The 15,801-nt window shown below is 33.1% G+C and overlaps 1 protein-coding gene and 1 non-coding gene across 3 annotated transcripts; one reads left to right on the top strand and one right to left on the bottom strand.

Moving 5' to 3' along the window:
• Positions 1-3,263: 3,263 nt before the first annotated feature.
• Positions 3,264-11,165, bottom strand: LOC130820230 (ATP-citrate synthase beta chain protein 2-like). Of its 2 annotated transcripts, none has more exons than XM_057685524.1 (17): positions 10,898-11,165; positions 9,949-10,067; positions 9,772-9,874; positions 8,945-9,010; positions 8,201-8,324; positions 7,957-8,091; positions 7,816-7,876; positions 7,644-7,720; positions 6,065-6,220; positions 5,841-5,969; positions 5,596-5,728; positions 5,356-5,483; positions 4,986-5,091; positions 4,787-4,863; positions 4,635-4,705; positions 4,219-4,503; positions 3,264-3,756 (listed from the first exon to the last, which is right to left on the bottom strand). In XM_057685524.1, the coding sequence occupies exons 2-17, from the start codon at positions 10,046-10,048 to the stop codon at positions 3,681-3,683; spliced, it is 1,827 nt and encodes a 608-aa protein (XP_057541507.1). In that variant the 5' UTR covers positions 10,049-10,067; positions 10,898-11,165; the 3' UTR covers positions 3,264-3,680. The 2 variants fall into 2 exon arrangements, with proteins under 2 accessions (XP_057541507.1, XP_057541516.1); XM_057685533.1 differs by having other exon boundaries at positions 10,360-11,081.
• Positions 11,166-12,865: 1,700 nt separating this feature from the next.
• Positions 12,866-12,981, top strand: LOC130801396 (U5 spliceosomal RNA). The gene has a single exon (XR_009039583.1). It is a non-coding gene; the product is annotated as a U5 spliceosomal RNA (small nuclear RNA).
• Positions 12,982-15,801: the final 2,820 nt, after the last annotated feature.

Here is a 15,801-nt window from a genome sequence, read left to right as displayed (position 1 = left end):
GGTGGTTTGATTCTCATAATCCCTCGTCGGTTTATCTCTCTCCTTATTATCGCGAACGCCTCCTCCAGTGTTGGAAGAGGTTCTCGATTGAGAATATCCCGTCGATCCTTATCAAGAGTTTCATCTACCCCTGCTAAGAACTGATACAATCGGTTTTGCTGGGTTATTCGATTGTAAGTCGTTTTGTCTTCTGGACTGTTCATCGGATTCGGTGAACGTCTGTCAATCTCCTTCCAGATTCCGGTAAGTTTGCTGTAGTATACTTCAATTGGATCTCCTCCTTGCTGAATTTTGTTTGCTTTGACCATAAGGTGAAAAACTTGGAGTCCGTCTTTGGTCCCTCCGTATAGTGTTTTGATCCCTTTCCACAAGTCTCTTGCGGTAGGGTAATCAAGAAATTGATTTTGCAATTCTGGATCTATGTTTCCAATTATCCACGAGACTACTAATGAGTCTCGTTGTGACCATTTTATGTAATCTGGATCCTCTTGGCTTGGCGGGGAGGCTGTGATGTGGTTGAGCCTTCCCCTGCCACCGAGTTCCAGTTGCATTAGCTTTGCCCATTTTGTGAAATTTTTGTGATTCAATTTTTCTGGAATTTGAATTGGTTGGAAATTCTGAGTTTCTGTGGTGGATTTTTTTGGTGTTTAACTGTGTAAACAGTTGCATTAAATCTTCCATGGTTACCGGGTTTTGAATAACAGCTTTGTTATCGGGTTCCATGGTAGATGATGAGTTTTATAGGTTGCCGGTCGCCGGAGATCGGAACCTGGCTCTGATACCAAGTCAAAAATAACAGAGTAATTCTTATATATTCCATGAGATAATTACAAAAATATTTATATACACAGATTGCTTATTTAGGCTCTAATTACACCCCTAATTATACTAATGAAACCTCTAATAAATTGGAGGTGATTGATATTCCTAACGGAGGAAGTTTAAAGGACTTTCTAACAGAATCAAAGTTAAAGTAGGTTAGAGTCGAATTCTAATCGAATTATCAGATGTTTTCTGAGATTTATAGTCAGATTATATAAATAGACTTGAGGTTGGAGTATTTTTCTCGAACTGAATCAGATGTTTTCTCAAGTCGAGTTTGATTAAAGTCAAAATTAGACCTTACTGCCATCCCTATAAGCTACTACAATAATTCAATAGAATTAGAAATGGAATGATATTTTCCTTTCTTTGTTTTTACCTATTCATAATCAAAAAATTACCCACAATAACTTAACCTCTTGATTTTGATTTGTTTAGCTTTATAGTTTATTATTAAAGTCCCCGATATCTTCAAAAGTTATTGTAAATTTGATGAATATTTGTCCTTCTCTCTTTATTAGCAAAAATTAATTTTTTTGTGTTTTGAATTTGCCTTTATATATGTTAGTTGCCATTACTACTGACACTAAGCATGTTTGGTTGGTTCATTTTTAATGGTATGGAATGGTATCACAACCATTCCAATGTTTGGTTAGGCATTTTTACATTGGGATGTCATACCCTCTGGATTCTCATCCCATTCCAATCCTCTAGAATCCCATACCCTCCTACCCCCTCAAGTTTCAAACTCCATTCCATCCCATATTCAAACCCTAATCTCAAAGGAGAGGTTTTAGATTTCATTTACGCCCAATTTTTACTGAATTTCAACTTGGGTATGTCTTAAATTCTCTAAATTTTTCATTTTCTTTAAATTTTGGAGAATTAATATCAACCCTAATTATGGAAATAAATATTGTTCATCATTCTGATTGCTTAATTTTTATTTCTCTTTTGGGTATTTAGAAAGATTTGAAATTTGGGAAATTAAAGAAGGGGTAGATGGCAAGAATAAAGCCACAAGCTTTATTGCAGCGGCTGAAGAGGAGGAGCAAGCGGGCGCTCGTGGCTACTGGGCAGCGGCTACTTGGGTTCAAAAGAAATCGCAACCCTGCTGCTGGTTGCTGTTGGCGGCTGGTTGCTAGCGGAGGTGAGGTGCTGGTGGTGTACTGTGGGCGGCTGGGCTGCTGTGCGGGAAGAGAAAGAATGCGGGAGTGCGGGAGGAAGGAAGAAGAAGAAAAAGGAGGAGAAGGGGGGGAGAATGACGGCTGGCTTAGTATTTAGGGTTTCATGGGCTTTTTATACTTGTTTTTATTTTTATTATTATTGTTATTATTATTATTATTATTATTATTATTATTATTATTATTATTATTAGGTTAATTTATTTATTTATTTTTATTTACTTAAACACATTTCGGTTGTAATTTACTTAAACATAATATGTGTGTATGTATTTGTGTGTTTAATAAATGTATGTATGTATCTATATATATATATATATATATATATATATATATATATAAACTGGACAGATAATCCATTCCATAATTGAACCAAACAGTGTGAATGGATTGAATATCTATTACAGGATTGAACCAAACAGTTTTAGTCTGGTATGGGGTTCTGAATCCATACCATCCTGGTATGGGGTTCCATACCATTGCAATCCTACTCACTGAACCAAACGGACCCTAATTTGTCTGAGGTATTGTTTTGATTTTTGAATTTTTTTGTTAAATTCAGACGGATTGAAACAAGCAGGAAGAAATAGCTGAATTTGTTTAGGAAGCAACATATACCGTTTTTTCTTTGTTATCAGAAATTAATTTGTGCATTTTTGTTAATACTCTAGTTGATTAGTTAATTTGTTGAGCTTCGAAATTTATGAAATTTTGAATTAATAAATCGATAAATAAAAGTGAAAAGGAATTGGAAAAGTGAAAAATAAGTAAAAAGGTGCATCAATGAAGGTCTTCTTCAATGTTGCGTCAATGGAAGTCGAGGTGTTCTTCAATGATGACCCTCTTCAATGTTGGGTATTTGATAGGAGGAAGATAATGAAATCAGGAAATGGAAGTGAAAAGGAATTCAAAAGGAATTGAATAGTGAAAAAGTATGTAAAAAAGGTAAGTAAAAAAAAAAGGAAATTTCTTTTAAAACAATAGAAACAGGTAGTAGGTTAAATAATAACAGTACGGATTAAATGACATAATACATGAGACTATTTATGATTAATTAATAGTTGGGATTATTATAGGAAAATCGAAAAATAGATATTATGAGTAATTTTTCCAAAATATTATTTGAAAATAATTATTGTTTGATAAGTTTCTAGACATTATAGAAGGTGTGCAAATGTAAGTAGACAAATAGATTATTTTATTAAAAACACCGAAAAACTAAAAATTCGAACCAAGTCAACCAATTCCAAAACGGTATACAAGTTGGGCAAAAAAAATATCACGTCCCAAATCAAAAATTAGTCGTCGTTCTGAATTTTGTTTTTCATAATATGGATCACTTTACCTAGGAATAAAGAACAAATAAGCAATAATGTCACTTTAATTTGCCATTGTTACAAAATACTATGTTTTAGTAAACTTAAAAACCACCTAGATCTAGAAAAGTGGATTATATTTCGAGAAAGGATCTCTTCAATGGCTTAATCCCAAGTATCGCTAAGGCTTACAAGTTAAAAGTGAGGATTAGTCCTCAACCTTAAAATAAGCAAAACATACAACATTTTGACAAACCATTGAAATTCAGCACGAACCAAAAGAACCACCAGAGTAGAACAACCTAGAAACTTATAAGTATGTTGGCAATCAGCATCCACCCATCCATCAGAAAAGATTTCATTTTGTGTAGAGAACATCTTCCCATGGGTGGCGGTATAGTGGCTGCTTCAATCTCTTCTGGTCGAAGGTGTGCCTGAATTTGCAATAACTCTGTTTAGTATCATTGAATTGAATTCCAAATATGCATCAAAGAAATTGCTTGTGAACTAATGTAAAAGTAATCAACAGTGGCTCAACCATACAGAATTATATGGCCAGAAATAAGGCCTCATATACTCATCCAAAATGCAGACATAAGCATTTTCATCTCTCAACAAATATTTAGAAATTAGGAAAAATTTTTCAAAACATGTGACCCCAAAAATAACCTAGACTATGTACGCAACATTAAATGGACCAAGGCCAGCACAGCACAGCCCAATCCACCATCAGCTACTATATGGTAAAGACCAACTTAATGGCATAAGAGAGTGATAACACCAAAAAATGTGAATAACAAAAACAGCAACTGCATAGTACCCATTTTTAATATCAAGCAAAACTTACCCATTAAGTCAATAGGAAAAATTATATATGGGAAATTAAAAGAACTTACCCGATTAAACCAATTGAACGCGCTAACACAAAGAGTCCGTTCAAATAACCAATATTAACAATCTCATCAATCTCTTGCTTTGTGAACATTCCACTGCCAGATAAGAGATCCAAGAAGAGTGACCCAATAGCACCATCTACATTGAGAACCAAGTTGTTTGCCTTCGAAAGGGTGTAAGTCTCGACTTGGACAGCATACTCCATGTATTTTACAGAGGGAAAATGTGTGCGAGCAAATTGCTGCAAGAGTTCTACTCTCTTATCTCTGTTATCTCCTCTCTTGATCCTGTTTCAAAACAGCATTAAAGTTTCAAAACAGCTTAAAAGCACATGTGAATAAACAAAAATGCAATATTGAACCTGAGCCCTTAATTAAAGCTTATAAAGAAGCCAAGGTAATGTAGAGAATCACCCTACCTGTGTCCAATTCCTGGGACACGAATTCCCTTCTTTTTCATGCTTTCGACAAACTCATAAGCTGTCAAGTTCTGGTACAAAACCACAAAAACTCATACTCTGAATTGAAAATGAATAGGAAAACATGGCCACTATACCCATAAAAAACTTACCCGGTCATATGCATCCTTGAAGTATCGAGCTGCATCATCAATGGCCCCACCAAATCGAGGCCCAATAGTGAGCAAACCTAGTAGAATGCATTCACAAATTTAGCATTAATTACTGCACAAAATCACTTAAACTTATTCAATCTCCGAAAAAAATACGCCATGTCATTTGCCAAGTTCATACAATAACAGATCATATTACCTGCAACAAGACTAGAAACAAGGTCCTTTCCAGCTCTTGCTGTGACTATTGTGTTGTGAGCACCAGAGACACATGGACCATGATCGGCACACAACATGATACAAATCTGAGGACGAGAGAACCTTCACAGTTAGATACAAAATTACTACGTTTTAAGAAATAGGCCTGAATACTCCCTCCCTGAAACCCTGAATCGACACTTTGTTGGTAGCAATGCTTGATCGTAGGAACTAGAGTTTTGAAATTATTTCTCCATGCCACTAGTCCCAATAGGTAGTTGTTCTGTATAGATACTTCGAGTCACAATGCCCAAAGTACACAACAGCAATAGGACGGAAAAACTATTACTACAATTAATGAACTATCTAACCTCAATAAATTGTGTACAGTAACGAGGAAGGCTACGCTTGAACCACAACAAGGAAATAACATCACCAACACCAAGACCCTGCTCAATGATAGAAGACATAGGAACCCCAGCATAGCATGGTTCTTCACCTGAGAAAAGTAGACCAAAACATAGGAAATCAATATTCAAGTACAACTATTTTTTCCGAAAAAAACTAGACAATATCTGAACACTTGCAAAAAAACATAAGATTTGACTAACCTCGGTCGTCAGAAATAGTTGAGATAATGTGAGTTGGCGCACGAACTTTTCCACTTTTAATTGCTGAGTTTAGATCCTCTGGTATCTGTGGAGGTGTGAATTCCTTCACTGTTGTGATCTTGCCCTCCTCAATCTACCAGGAAAAACAACATTAGAAAGAACTAACAGTAAAATGACGAGGGAGAGGAAGACACGTTGCTTCCACAGAAATATATATTTTATAAAAAATAATTTCAGAGCCTAACCAATTTGTCAAATGCCAGCTTGATTGCACCCTCAAACGCTTCATAAGAGTCAGGAACAACAGCTCCAGCTTCTCTCAATGCTAGATTTTTAGCTTGGGCAGATTCCATTTCACCACCACTTTTTGCACCCTATTCAGAACAAACCAAAGCCTAAGTAATGTCACTGTGGATCTTTGCTTCTAAAGAGTCTGGTATGATCAGTTAAATTTAAAACAGGGACTAACAGCATGACCAAATTGCACTTCTGATTTGAAGAGCCTTGCACAGGTTCCACTGACCCAAGCAACCACTGGCTTATTTATTTTTCCCTGCTTCAGGGCCTCAACAAGAGAGTATTCATCCCGTCCACCCAACTCTCCAAGTACTACAATCATTTTAATCTGCATTGTTTTGCAAAGAGGATTAGAGACTAGCAAATTACAGAGAATAGCAGGCAACACATACATCATCGACCTCACATGAAATAAACACGAGCATTTGCATCATACAAGTTAGACATCATATCCCTTGAAAACACTTAACATGTGTGAAGGACCCCATTTCTTCATATGCTTTCTATGAAACCATACTTGTCAGAATAGAAATCCTACTTTGAATCGGAAAGGCCTCTTAGAAATGAACCGTAAATGTCATAAGGAAGGATCATGTAATTCTATGATCATGTATAAAGATATTTAATTTGATTTAATATTAAAGTTTAATAAGGTAATAGATAAAAGCTAGGTAATGCCCATTAAATTGGAGATAACTGATAGTATATATTACAAATTTTATTTTATTGGAAAATTGAAAATTGATTTTAAATTTCTAAGTTTTTCTCTATCTAAAAGAAAGTTATAGGATCACATAGAATCGTGAATCAAATAGTATGGTCATATTTGAATCACCAATTAATACACTTTTAAATAGGATCGCGATTCTAACCGCCATGACACAAACTATTGCATGCAAAATACATAGCTCAGTTGTCATCAATATTAATTACGATATTAACAAGCACTACTAATAGTGGGATAAAACCACAAGAATGCTTGATATTATAATCAAAAGGCCACATTGTAGCTCCTGTGGACTTATCACCAAAAAAAAAAAGATAATAATTTAGGGTTAAAGTGGATCCAAGTGTATTATAAAGAATCAGTGTCAAAAGCGAATGCCAATTCATCGTGGAGAATAAAGACAGTATTGAATGCTTCAAGCACATACCATTTGTTACACAATTTACTAATAATTGCTCAGTGGTAAACATATTCATTTTAATGCTTGAATGCTTCAAGCACTTACAATTAAGTTGCTTTAATAAGTCAATAAAAAAATTTTAGATGCTAGTTACATACTAATTGCTTTAAAAATGATAAGATAATCCCTGAACCACGAATTATCATGCCTTTAACTGAGAAGGATTAAGACAAATCCAGAGCGATAGCAGTGCAACATAGAAAAACAAATAAAATGCAACAATGCCAAAGCTTAAATTCCAACATTATAGGGAGAAAAAGTACAAGCATCGAAAACACAAAAAGTCTCTTTCATAAAAGAAGCAGAGTTTGCCCACAATCTAGAGCTCAGTAAGATGACCCTTTTGCAAAGATTCATTAAGATTCTTTGACAAACACAACCTTTAATTTTTGGATTAAAATCACCTGTAAACCAAGCTTGAGCTCAGCTCTCATTATAGGCCTATTTGAGTGTGTTACATTTAGGAAGCAGAAGATTGACACTTTTCTACTAACAACAAAGTGTGCCAGAATGCAAATTTCAAAATATCATTAAAGAAAAGTATAAAGAGTTTATGCAAAGTACCTGAGGGATGTTGTTAAACCTCAATACGTGATCTGAGAGTGTTGATCCAGGAAAAACATCTCCTCCAATGGCGATACCTGAGAAATTTCAAAGTTCATTGAAATTATATGAAATAGCAGCACAAAAAATTTGAAATTAACACAAGGACATAATAGAATAGAGATGTAAATACCCTCGTAAATTCCATCTGTTACACGTGCAATTGTATTATACAATTCGTTAGACATGCCCCCCTGAAAATTGGATAAAGTCTAAGCCGCTAGTCTATACGAAAACCTTTGGAATACTGTAGAGAACCCTACAAACCACTTACGGATTTAGAAACAAAACCAACAGATCCAGGCCTGTAAAGCTTGCATTGTATAATGTTATCAATAGTCCCAGCAGTGTCACCAATCTTGAAGGCTCCAGCTTGGATCCCTCCCACTGTAGCAGGACCAATAACAACCTAAAATCCCATATTAAAAGCAGAGGCACATAAGTAGCTGAATCTTATACGTAATGATGATGAAAATTTAGATGTGATCAACAAAAGCCCACCGAGTTTATGTTGTTACCTTATTGTTAGAGCGGGCAAATGCAATCAACTGCTTGGTGTCTGACTCGGGAACACCTTCAGCAATAATAGCAACAACTCTAATAGTTGGTTGTTTCAATGCTGACATGGAAGAAGCAGCCGCACTAAAGTTTGAAGTAGGAAGTTAAATTTCAATTCATCAATTAATTATTTAAAGAGACATCATAAAATCCACAGTAGTGATCAAAATACCAACAGGTTCCACTTCTAATGATCATTTGAACATCTGTTGGTCTAAAATTCATCCCTATCTCACTCACAGTCAAAATAACCATTACTATTCTCCTTGTTTATCCTACTTTTCACTATACTCAACCTCAAATTTCTCTTTCCAATTTCTCTCTCCTACTTTAGTACACTTCATATTCAGCAATTATATAAATAAACATGAAATAATTTTTAGATACTTAACTCATAATTCAAAGTATATTTTGGTATAATATTCATTGAAGACATAATTTTTGAGAAGTTGTTATTTTAGATGAGTAGATTCGAAACTTTTTAAAGACAAACACGACTTATTCGCGAAAAATTAATAGTTGGGCAAATGTGGGGACAAAGCTATGTTTCAATCAAGAAAAATTAAACCATGCCATGTATTTTTGTCAATAAACCATGTCATGTATTTTAGATCATCATTGCCATGCATGAATTTTTAACAAAAGCATTGTTAAAAATGATTGGCAACATCATTGCGAAAACTCTAAAAGGAACAGAAACTAACCTTCTAAATGAAGCAAAATTGATGAAGACATCAGCTGTGGGATGTGCAGCACAAGCTGCCTCAATGCTGTAAGTTAAAACATGTCACATCATCCAACTAAGAAAAAATAAATCTGGTCACTACCATCAAACCAACAAAAGTCGCTCAAGTACACAAACATATTAATAAAAATTGATTTCGTAAAAAAATCCACTTTTTAAGACATCTAATGATACCATATCTGAGTACCTACAAAAGAACAGACATACACCCTCAAACATCGAAAAAAGTACAAGATACAGCCAGACACTACTAATGAGGTCACCCCCTTACAAGTAATTCACAACCACCAGATAAAGTATCTATATAATCTATTTTCAAGTCTGACTACAGTAGCAAATCAATTATCTGCGTCTAAGATAAAAGATTCTGAACGGAGAACTATGAAAAGATTCAATTACAACATAAGCTGATAAATCAAATACAGCTACTTTCAAATTGTCATGTTACTATGCACACAGCATATATAGTTGAAAGTGCTCAAACTTCAATCCTAAAACAAAATACTCGTTGCGTGGTATAAGAAACAGCAATATAGCCTAGAATGGTCATATATTTGATGGGCTTTATAAAAAGAAAGAGGCTTCTACATAAAGCAGTACACCTTTAATCTCTTCCAATAAATTCACTAAACATTTCAAGAATTAACTGACGATCCTACTTAAAGTAGTGATCATGAATTTACAGAAGTCAGTGTCATAATACAAAAACTTAATGATAAATATCCAAATTTGATGCAATCAATTCACTTTGCAATGTGATTCTCATAGAGTGAAAATGATGCATACGTGGAATGTACAGGGATGGCAATTTCTTCTTGACCAAAGAACAATTTTTGAAATCCCTCAGAGCCAGGATTGATGATTCCAGCAACTGATGGCGTTTCTCTTCCTACATAAAACAAATGATTTAGAGCAATCATTTCAAAAGAAATATATTCTTCTACAGAATAAAAGTGAACATACCGCAGAGGAAATCAAAATCAAGCATCCGTTGGATAGGAAGTTGTTTATAATTATAAAACAGTGCTTGAGTAGTCTTAGAAAACAGCTGTCCGGTGGCCATGTTGCAGATTCAACCAGGCCTGCCTCAAAACAGAATAATTAACAAAATAGCATAATCTTACATGCTTCTGGAAACATAGTAGCGGATATGAAAGCACGAGATCGTTAATGAGCATCGAGATTTACTACAGTTCCATTATTTAAAAAAAAAAAACAAGCATAGTGCAAAAACAAAGTTGCATCATATCTTTGATCCTCCATCATGCATTTATTGTTGCCATGTTAAGAACTGTAACGTTTATAACAATAGCAGATCCGACATCAAAATCGACATCAGTATAGCACACTTTCTTTCCTAAGTTATATAAGTACCTCTTACAACTAAGGTCAATATTATTCAAAACAAGCCTGTAAAATATTGATTTGGTGTCAGGAACTCTGGCAAACTTGATTTTACGCTGCAAATCTTGACTATCAAACATCACTAGGCTAAACGAGTAAGTACGGAATTACAATTTTCTGTATTGTGAACGATCTTGGTAGAAATCAAATTAAATGATAACAACAAAAATTCCAAAATTGATTAAAAAGAAAAAAATTGCCACTCGTCATATCACTTAGCTTGATCAAATTGTTGAAATTGAAGTAAAGTAGAAATCAAGATGGATAAAATGTAACTATACTACCGATAGCAAATACGTGCTTCCAAGTAGAAGCAAATGTAGGTGGACAAACACATGATAGATCTCCAACTACCTCATTCAAAATTGAACCATTCATAAATGTGAGCCTAACTACCTAACAACCAACAACAATCCAAAACCTAGATCTGAGATGAAATCAAATCAACAACAAGAATTTAAGACATTGAAGAAATTGATGATTGAACGAACAGCATTAGAATTCAAACCTGAATTAGAGCTTGGAGGTAGCTAGGAGGAAAGAGGAGAGAGAGAGAGGAGAGGAGTAAATTATAATAGTAAAAGAGAAGTGTTGGAAATTGGGAATTTAGAATGGTAGATTGGAATTATATATAGGCGGAGAGAAAGAGAGAGGATGAGAGATATTGATTATTTGATTTCGTTCAACAGATATGATATGACGCAGACGATCCAAGGAAAGAGCGGGGAAAACAAATGATCTTTTTTAGTTATTTGTTCAGTTTTTTAAGTTTATTTATTGTAACCAAAGATTTGCTTGATCTTTCTTTTCATTTTAGTTATTGTTAGTCTCATAATTTATTTTCCCAACAAACTTAAACAATACTTCATAATCTTAGATGGCTATTACTAGAGCTGTTCAAAACAAACCCGACCCGAAAATCCGACCCGAAATCGAAAATTATCCGACCCGAAAAATGTAAGTTTTTTAGGTTTACCGAACCGATACTTCACTCGAACCGTTTGATAACCGAAAAGGCAAAATCGAACTCGAACTGCAACCGAATTTCATAACCGACATATAAACCTTAACCGATGTTACCCGAACTGAATAGTGATCGACCCAAATCAAATCCGACCCGAATTATGCACGTAACCGAATGTAACCTGACTAAAACCGATTAAGATCGAACTGTTTTTAACCCGAACTGATACAAACCCGATCGATTATTAATCGAACTGTTTTTAACCCGAACCGATTGTAAATGGAACTGTTATAAATCCGAATCAAATTGTCACCTAATTTTAGCAAAATAAGTCCAATTTCAGTTTTCTAATAATACGGAAAAAGTAAGAACACAAGTTCTATACAGAAAAGATTGCATACAGAATATATATATATATATATATATATATATATATATATATATATATATATATATATATATATATATATATATATATATATATATATATATATTTATTTATTTATTTATATATATATATATATATATATTAATATATATATATATATATATATATATATATATATATATATATATATATTAATATATATATATATATATATATATATATATATATATATATATATATATATACATATATATATATATATATATATATGTATATATATATATATATATATATATATATATATATATATATATATATATATATATATATATATATATATATATATATATATATATATATATATATATATATTAATATATATATATATATATATATATATATATATATATATGTATATATATATATATATATATATATATATATATATATATATATTTATATATGTATATATATATACATATATATATATATATATATATATATATATATATATATATATATATATATATATATATATATATATATATGTATATATACATATACATATATATATATATATATATATATATATATATATATATATATATATATATATATATATATATATATATATATATATATATATATATATACATATAAACTAATTGAAATAAATTGATCTGCCTATTAGGGCTGGCAAAAGCTGACCCGACCTGCTAACCTGATCTGAAACCGACTCGAAATTAGCGGGTTTGGGTTTAGATTTTTGACCCAATTAATTAAATGGGTCAACCCGACCTGATCTGTTTATTAAATGGGTTAGGTTCATGTTGAATATTTAAACTCGAAAAAAACCTGTTTAACCCATTTATTAAATTTAAGACGGATCAACATTTGCCAAATACTTCGTAAAACTAAGATAATACCAATTACCATGTATTAAGGGATTTGTCAGCTGAAGATGACTTTCAATAAGAAAGGAAGCTGTCCCACATCGGCTAAGGGATTTGTCAGCTGAAGATGACTTTCAATAACAAAGGAAGTGGTCCCACATCGGCTATGAAAGATACTAATAAAAGAAAAATCTTTTAAATCACTTCCACAGATCTCATACCAACTTACGCAGCCACGCCGTGAGCACAAAGTGAACTATTCTTCCGCCTTTTACTAAAGAATACCGTGTGCTCGCTGCATTAAGTGGCATACGTTTATTTTTGGCGGAACCTTTAATTAAGGTTAAATGGGTCAAATGACCTGAAATATATGAATTTAATGACCTAAAAAAAAGTAGGTTAAATGGGTCATTAGCAGGTTGATCCGATCTGCTACAGATCAGGTCGGGGTTTCAATTTTTGACCCATTAATTAAATGGGACAGGTTCAGGTTAAGGGTTTATTGATCCATTTATATATGATCCGAACCTGAAAATGACCCAACCCGACCTGTTTGACACCCCTATCTGCTATTTCTGATAAAACAATCGGTAATTATTTTTTGTAAGTAAATGAGCATACATCAATTAAAAACCTGACTATTAACTTATTTCGATATTGACCCGATCAATAGTTATCCGTAACCGATAACTACTCGAAAAATAAAGCTCGAACCCGATCTGTACCCGAAAAAACCGAACCAATTAGTAATCGATGACAACCCGAGACCGATTGACACTCGACACTAACTTCAACTGACACCGAACTGATGCTAACCCGATAGCTTGAATAACCGATCTCTAACCGAACCGTGACTAACCGACTCGACCCGAGTGTGACCCGTTGTAACACACAGCCGAAAAATAACCGATCCGAAATGCAACCGAACCGAATAACTCCCGTCCGAAACCGACCCGATCAACCGAATGAACACCTCTAGCTATTACCATCTTCCGATTTTATCTAATAGTTACATTTCATTTAAAAAGCTCTCACATAAAAAGATAAGTGTATCTATTAAAAATATAGAGTTAGTATAAAAGATATTTCTTTGAATTTTTTGAAACTTCAGAAATTTAAAGGATTTAGATTATAGGATATGATAAAACCAACATCAAGGTTGCCTAGGTAGTCTCAAGTCTCAACACTAAAGTCTTAGTGGCATAAAAAACTATGTTGTGATATTTATTGATGATTATTTTAAATTTTTTTATATGTATCTGACATTCACTGAAAATGATGCATCAGATAAATTTAAAATTTATAAAACCTTAAGTTCACTGCAATTAGATTCCAAGATTAAGACTTTAACGTATAAAGGTAGTGAATATTATAATCCATTATATTTTGAATCAAGTGGAATTGTTTATGGAACTACCGTTGTTAATACACCATCATCCTAATGGTGTGGTGAAAAGGAAAATCAAGAAATATAATGTTATCAAGTTCAGGTATGAATGAAGCTTTTTAGGATGAGGCCATGTTGACGACCAGTTACATCCTCAACTGTGATCCATCTAAAGGGAACCAAAAAGACTCCTTATGAACTTTGACTCAAAAGTGTACATAACTTGTGGTGTTGTAGGGAAAATGTAAGAGCACAAGCAACAAAATAAACAACATTGGTGAAAAAGGCTTATAATTCATTCAATAATAGAATTAAACGATGCAATATTTGATGAAACGAATTTGCATCAATGAGTAGACTTGAAAATTTACATCTCTATTAATACTAATTAAATAAAGAACATGATGATCATTTATAACCTAGGGATGATAGAGGATGAAGATCATACTATCTAACCCATGAAAAGAATAAGGCAAAAGAAAAGAAAATTCATTTGGAATAGATTTTGAAATTTATCAAGTTAAAGGTACAAGATAAACTCATAACACCACGGTTACACATAAACATAAGAGACGGATGTTGTTGATTGCTTAACAACAATAAAGAGTTTTGTAATACATGAAATGGATGTTAAGACATCTTTCATCTATAGAGAATTAGAGGAATAATTCCATATGAAACAACCAGGATGGTTTGTTTTAGGATGACAAGAAAACAAGGTGTGTATGTTAGAAGTTAGCTAAGTCACTTTATCGGCTCAAACAAGCACTTAAAGATGAAATAAAAAAGTTAACTACTTACAAGAGGACATTTCAATATTTGTGAAAAGTCATCTGTTGTTCGTGAAATTTGAGAAACGCATTGTTCTAAATTTTTTGCTAAAAAAAGTAAATGAAGACGCGACATTTAGGAAAACTATTTTTATCGTTTGAAAAATAAACGATATAAATAACTTATTTGTATCCCTTGTTTTGACAATCAATAGAAATAAGTACTATTTGTATCGGTTATTCTTACAAGTAACACAAATAAATCATATTTGTGTTGTTTGTTAGAACAAATGATACAAATAGTATTTATTTATACCGTTTTTCTAAACAAAAGATACAAATAAGTTTTTTTATATTGTTTTTTTTTAAAAAAAAATAAAATAAAATAAAATAAAAAACCACACAAATATCATTATTTTTGTCTTTGGTTATAAAAGGTACAAATAAGGGGTTATAATGACTATTTTTCTACTAGAGAATGAAATTGTGTTTGATCCAATCACAGACCCAATTACAGATGCACCCCAAACCAAGATAGCCATTGAGGACTACACTTGGGGTGATGAACCTAAACTTGAAGTCGTTCAATAGAAGGATCAAGCCTTAATTGAGCCAAACAGACACATGGATTTATCTCCAGGCCAAGGAGGAAATCCTAGAAACAACTTAAAGCTGGCTGTTCAACCCAAACACGCACAAACAGCAACACAGACAACCAAACAGCCAACTGAACTGGTTGCCTGCCAATTGACTATGCAGAGCACTTGAAGATCACACCGGTACACCAAGAGACTAGAAAATCCAAGGGAAATCATCTCTATACATGGCCCAAGTAACCAAGGCCTAAGGACAGCCCTAATGGTCCACAAAGAGCCCATGATCCCAGCCTCAAAGTCCAACAATCATACAAACAACGGGGATTGAAACAAAACGTTTCGAGTTTTCTTTATCATTAATCAACTCTGAAAAACATAATACATGTTGAACTAAATATAAAGGAAAGTAAAATG

The sequence above is a fragment of the Amaranthus tricolor genome, chromosome 1, assembly GCF_026212465.1.
Source record: "Amaranthus tricolor cultivar Red isolate AtriRed21 chromosome 1, ASM2621246v1, whole genome shotgun sequence".
NCBI lineage: Eukaryota > Viridiplantae > Streptophyta > Magnoliopsida > Caryophyllales > Amaranthaceae > Amaranthus > Amaranthus tricolor.
This window is presented reverse-complemented; position numbering and strand designations above follow the sequence as displayed.

Bases quoted from the DNA above. Each gene is read 5' to 3' on its own strand.
- LOC130820230 (XM_057685524.1), bottom strand. From the start codon at position 10,048: ATGGCCACCGGACAGCTGTTTTCTAAGACTACTCAAGCACTGTTTTAT. The intron at 8,325-8,944 runs GTTAGTTTCTGT...TTCAAACTTTAG, and splicing joins AATTTTGCTTCATTTAGAAG to TGCGGCTGCTTCTTCCATGT. The intron at 6,221-7,643 runs GTACTTTGCATA...AAAACAATGCAG, and splicing joins GGTTTAACAACATCCCTCAG to ATTAAAATGATTGTAGTACT.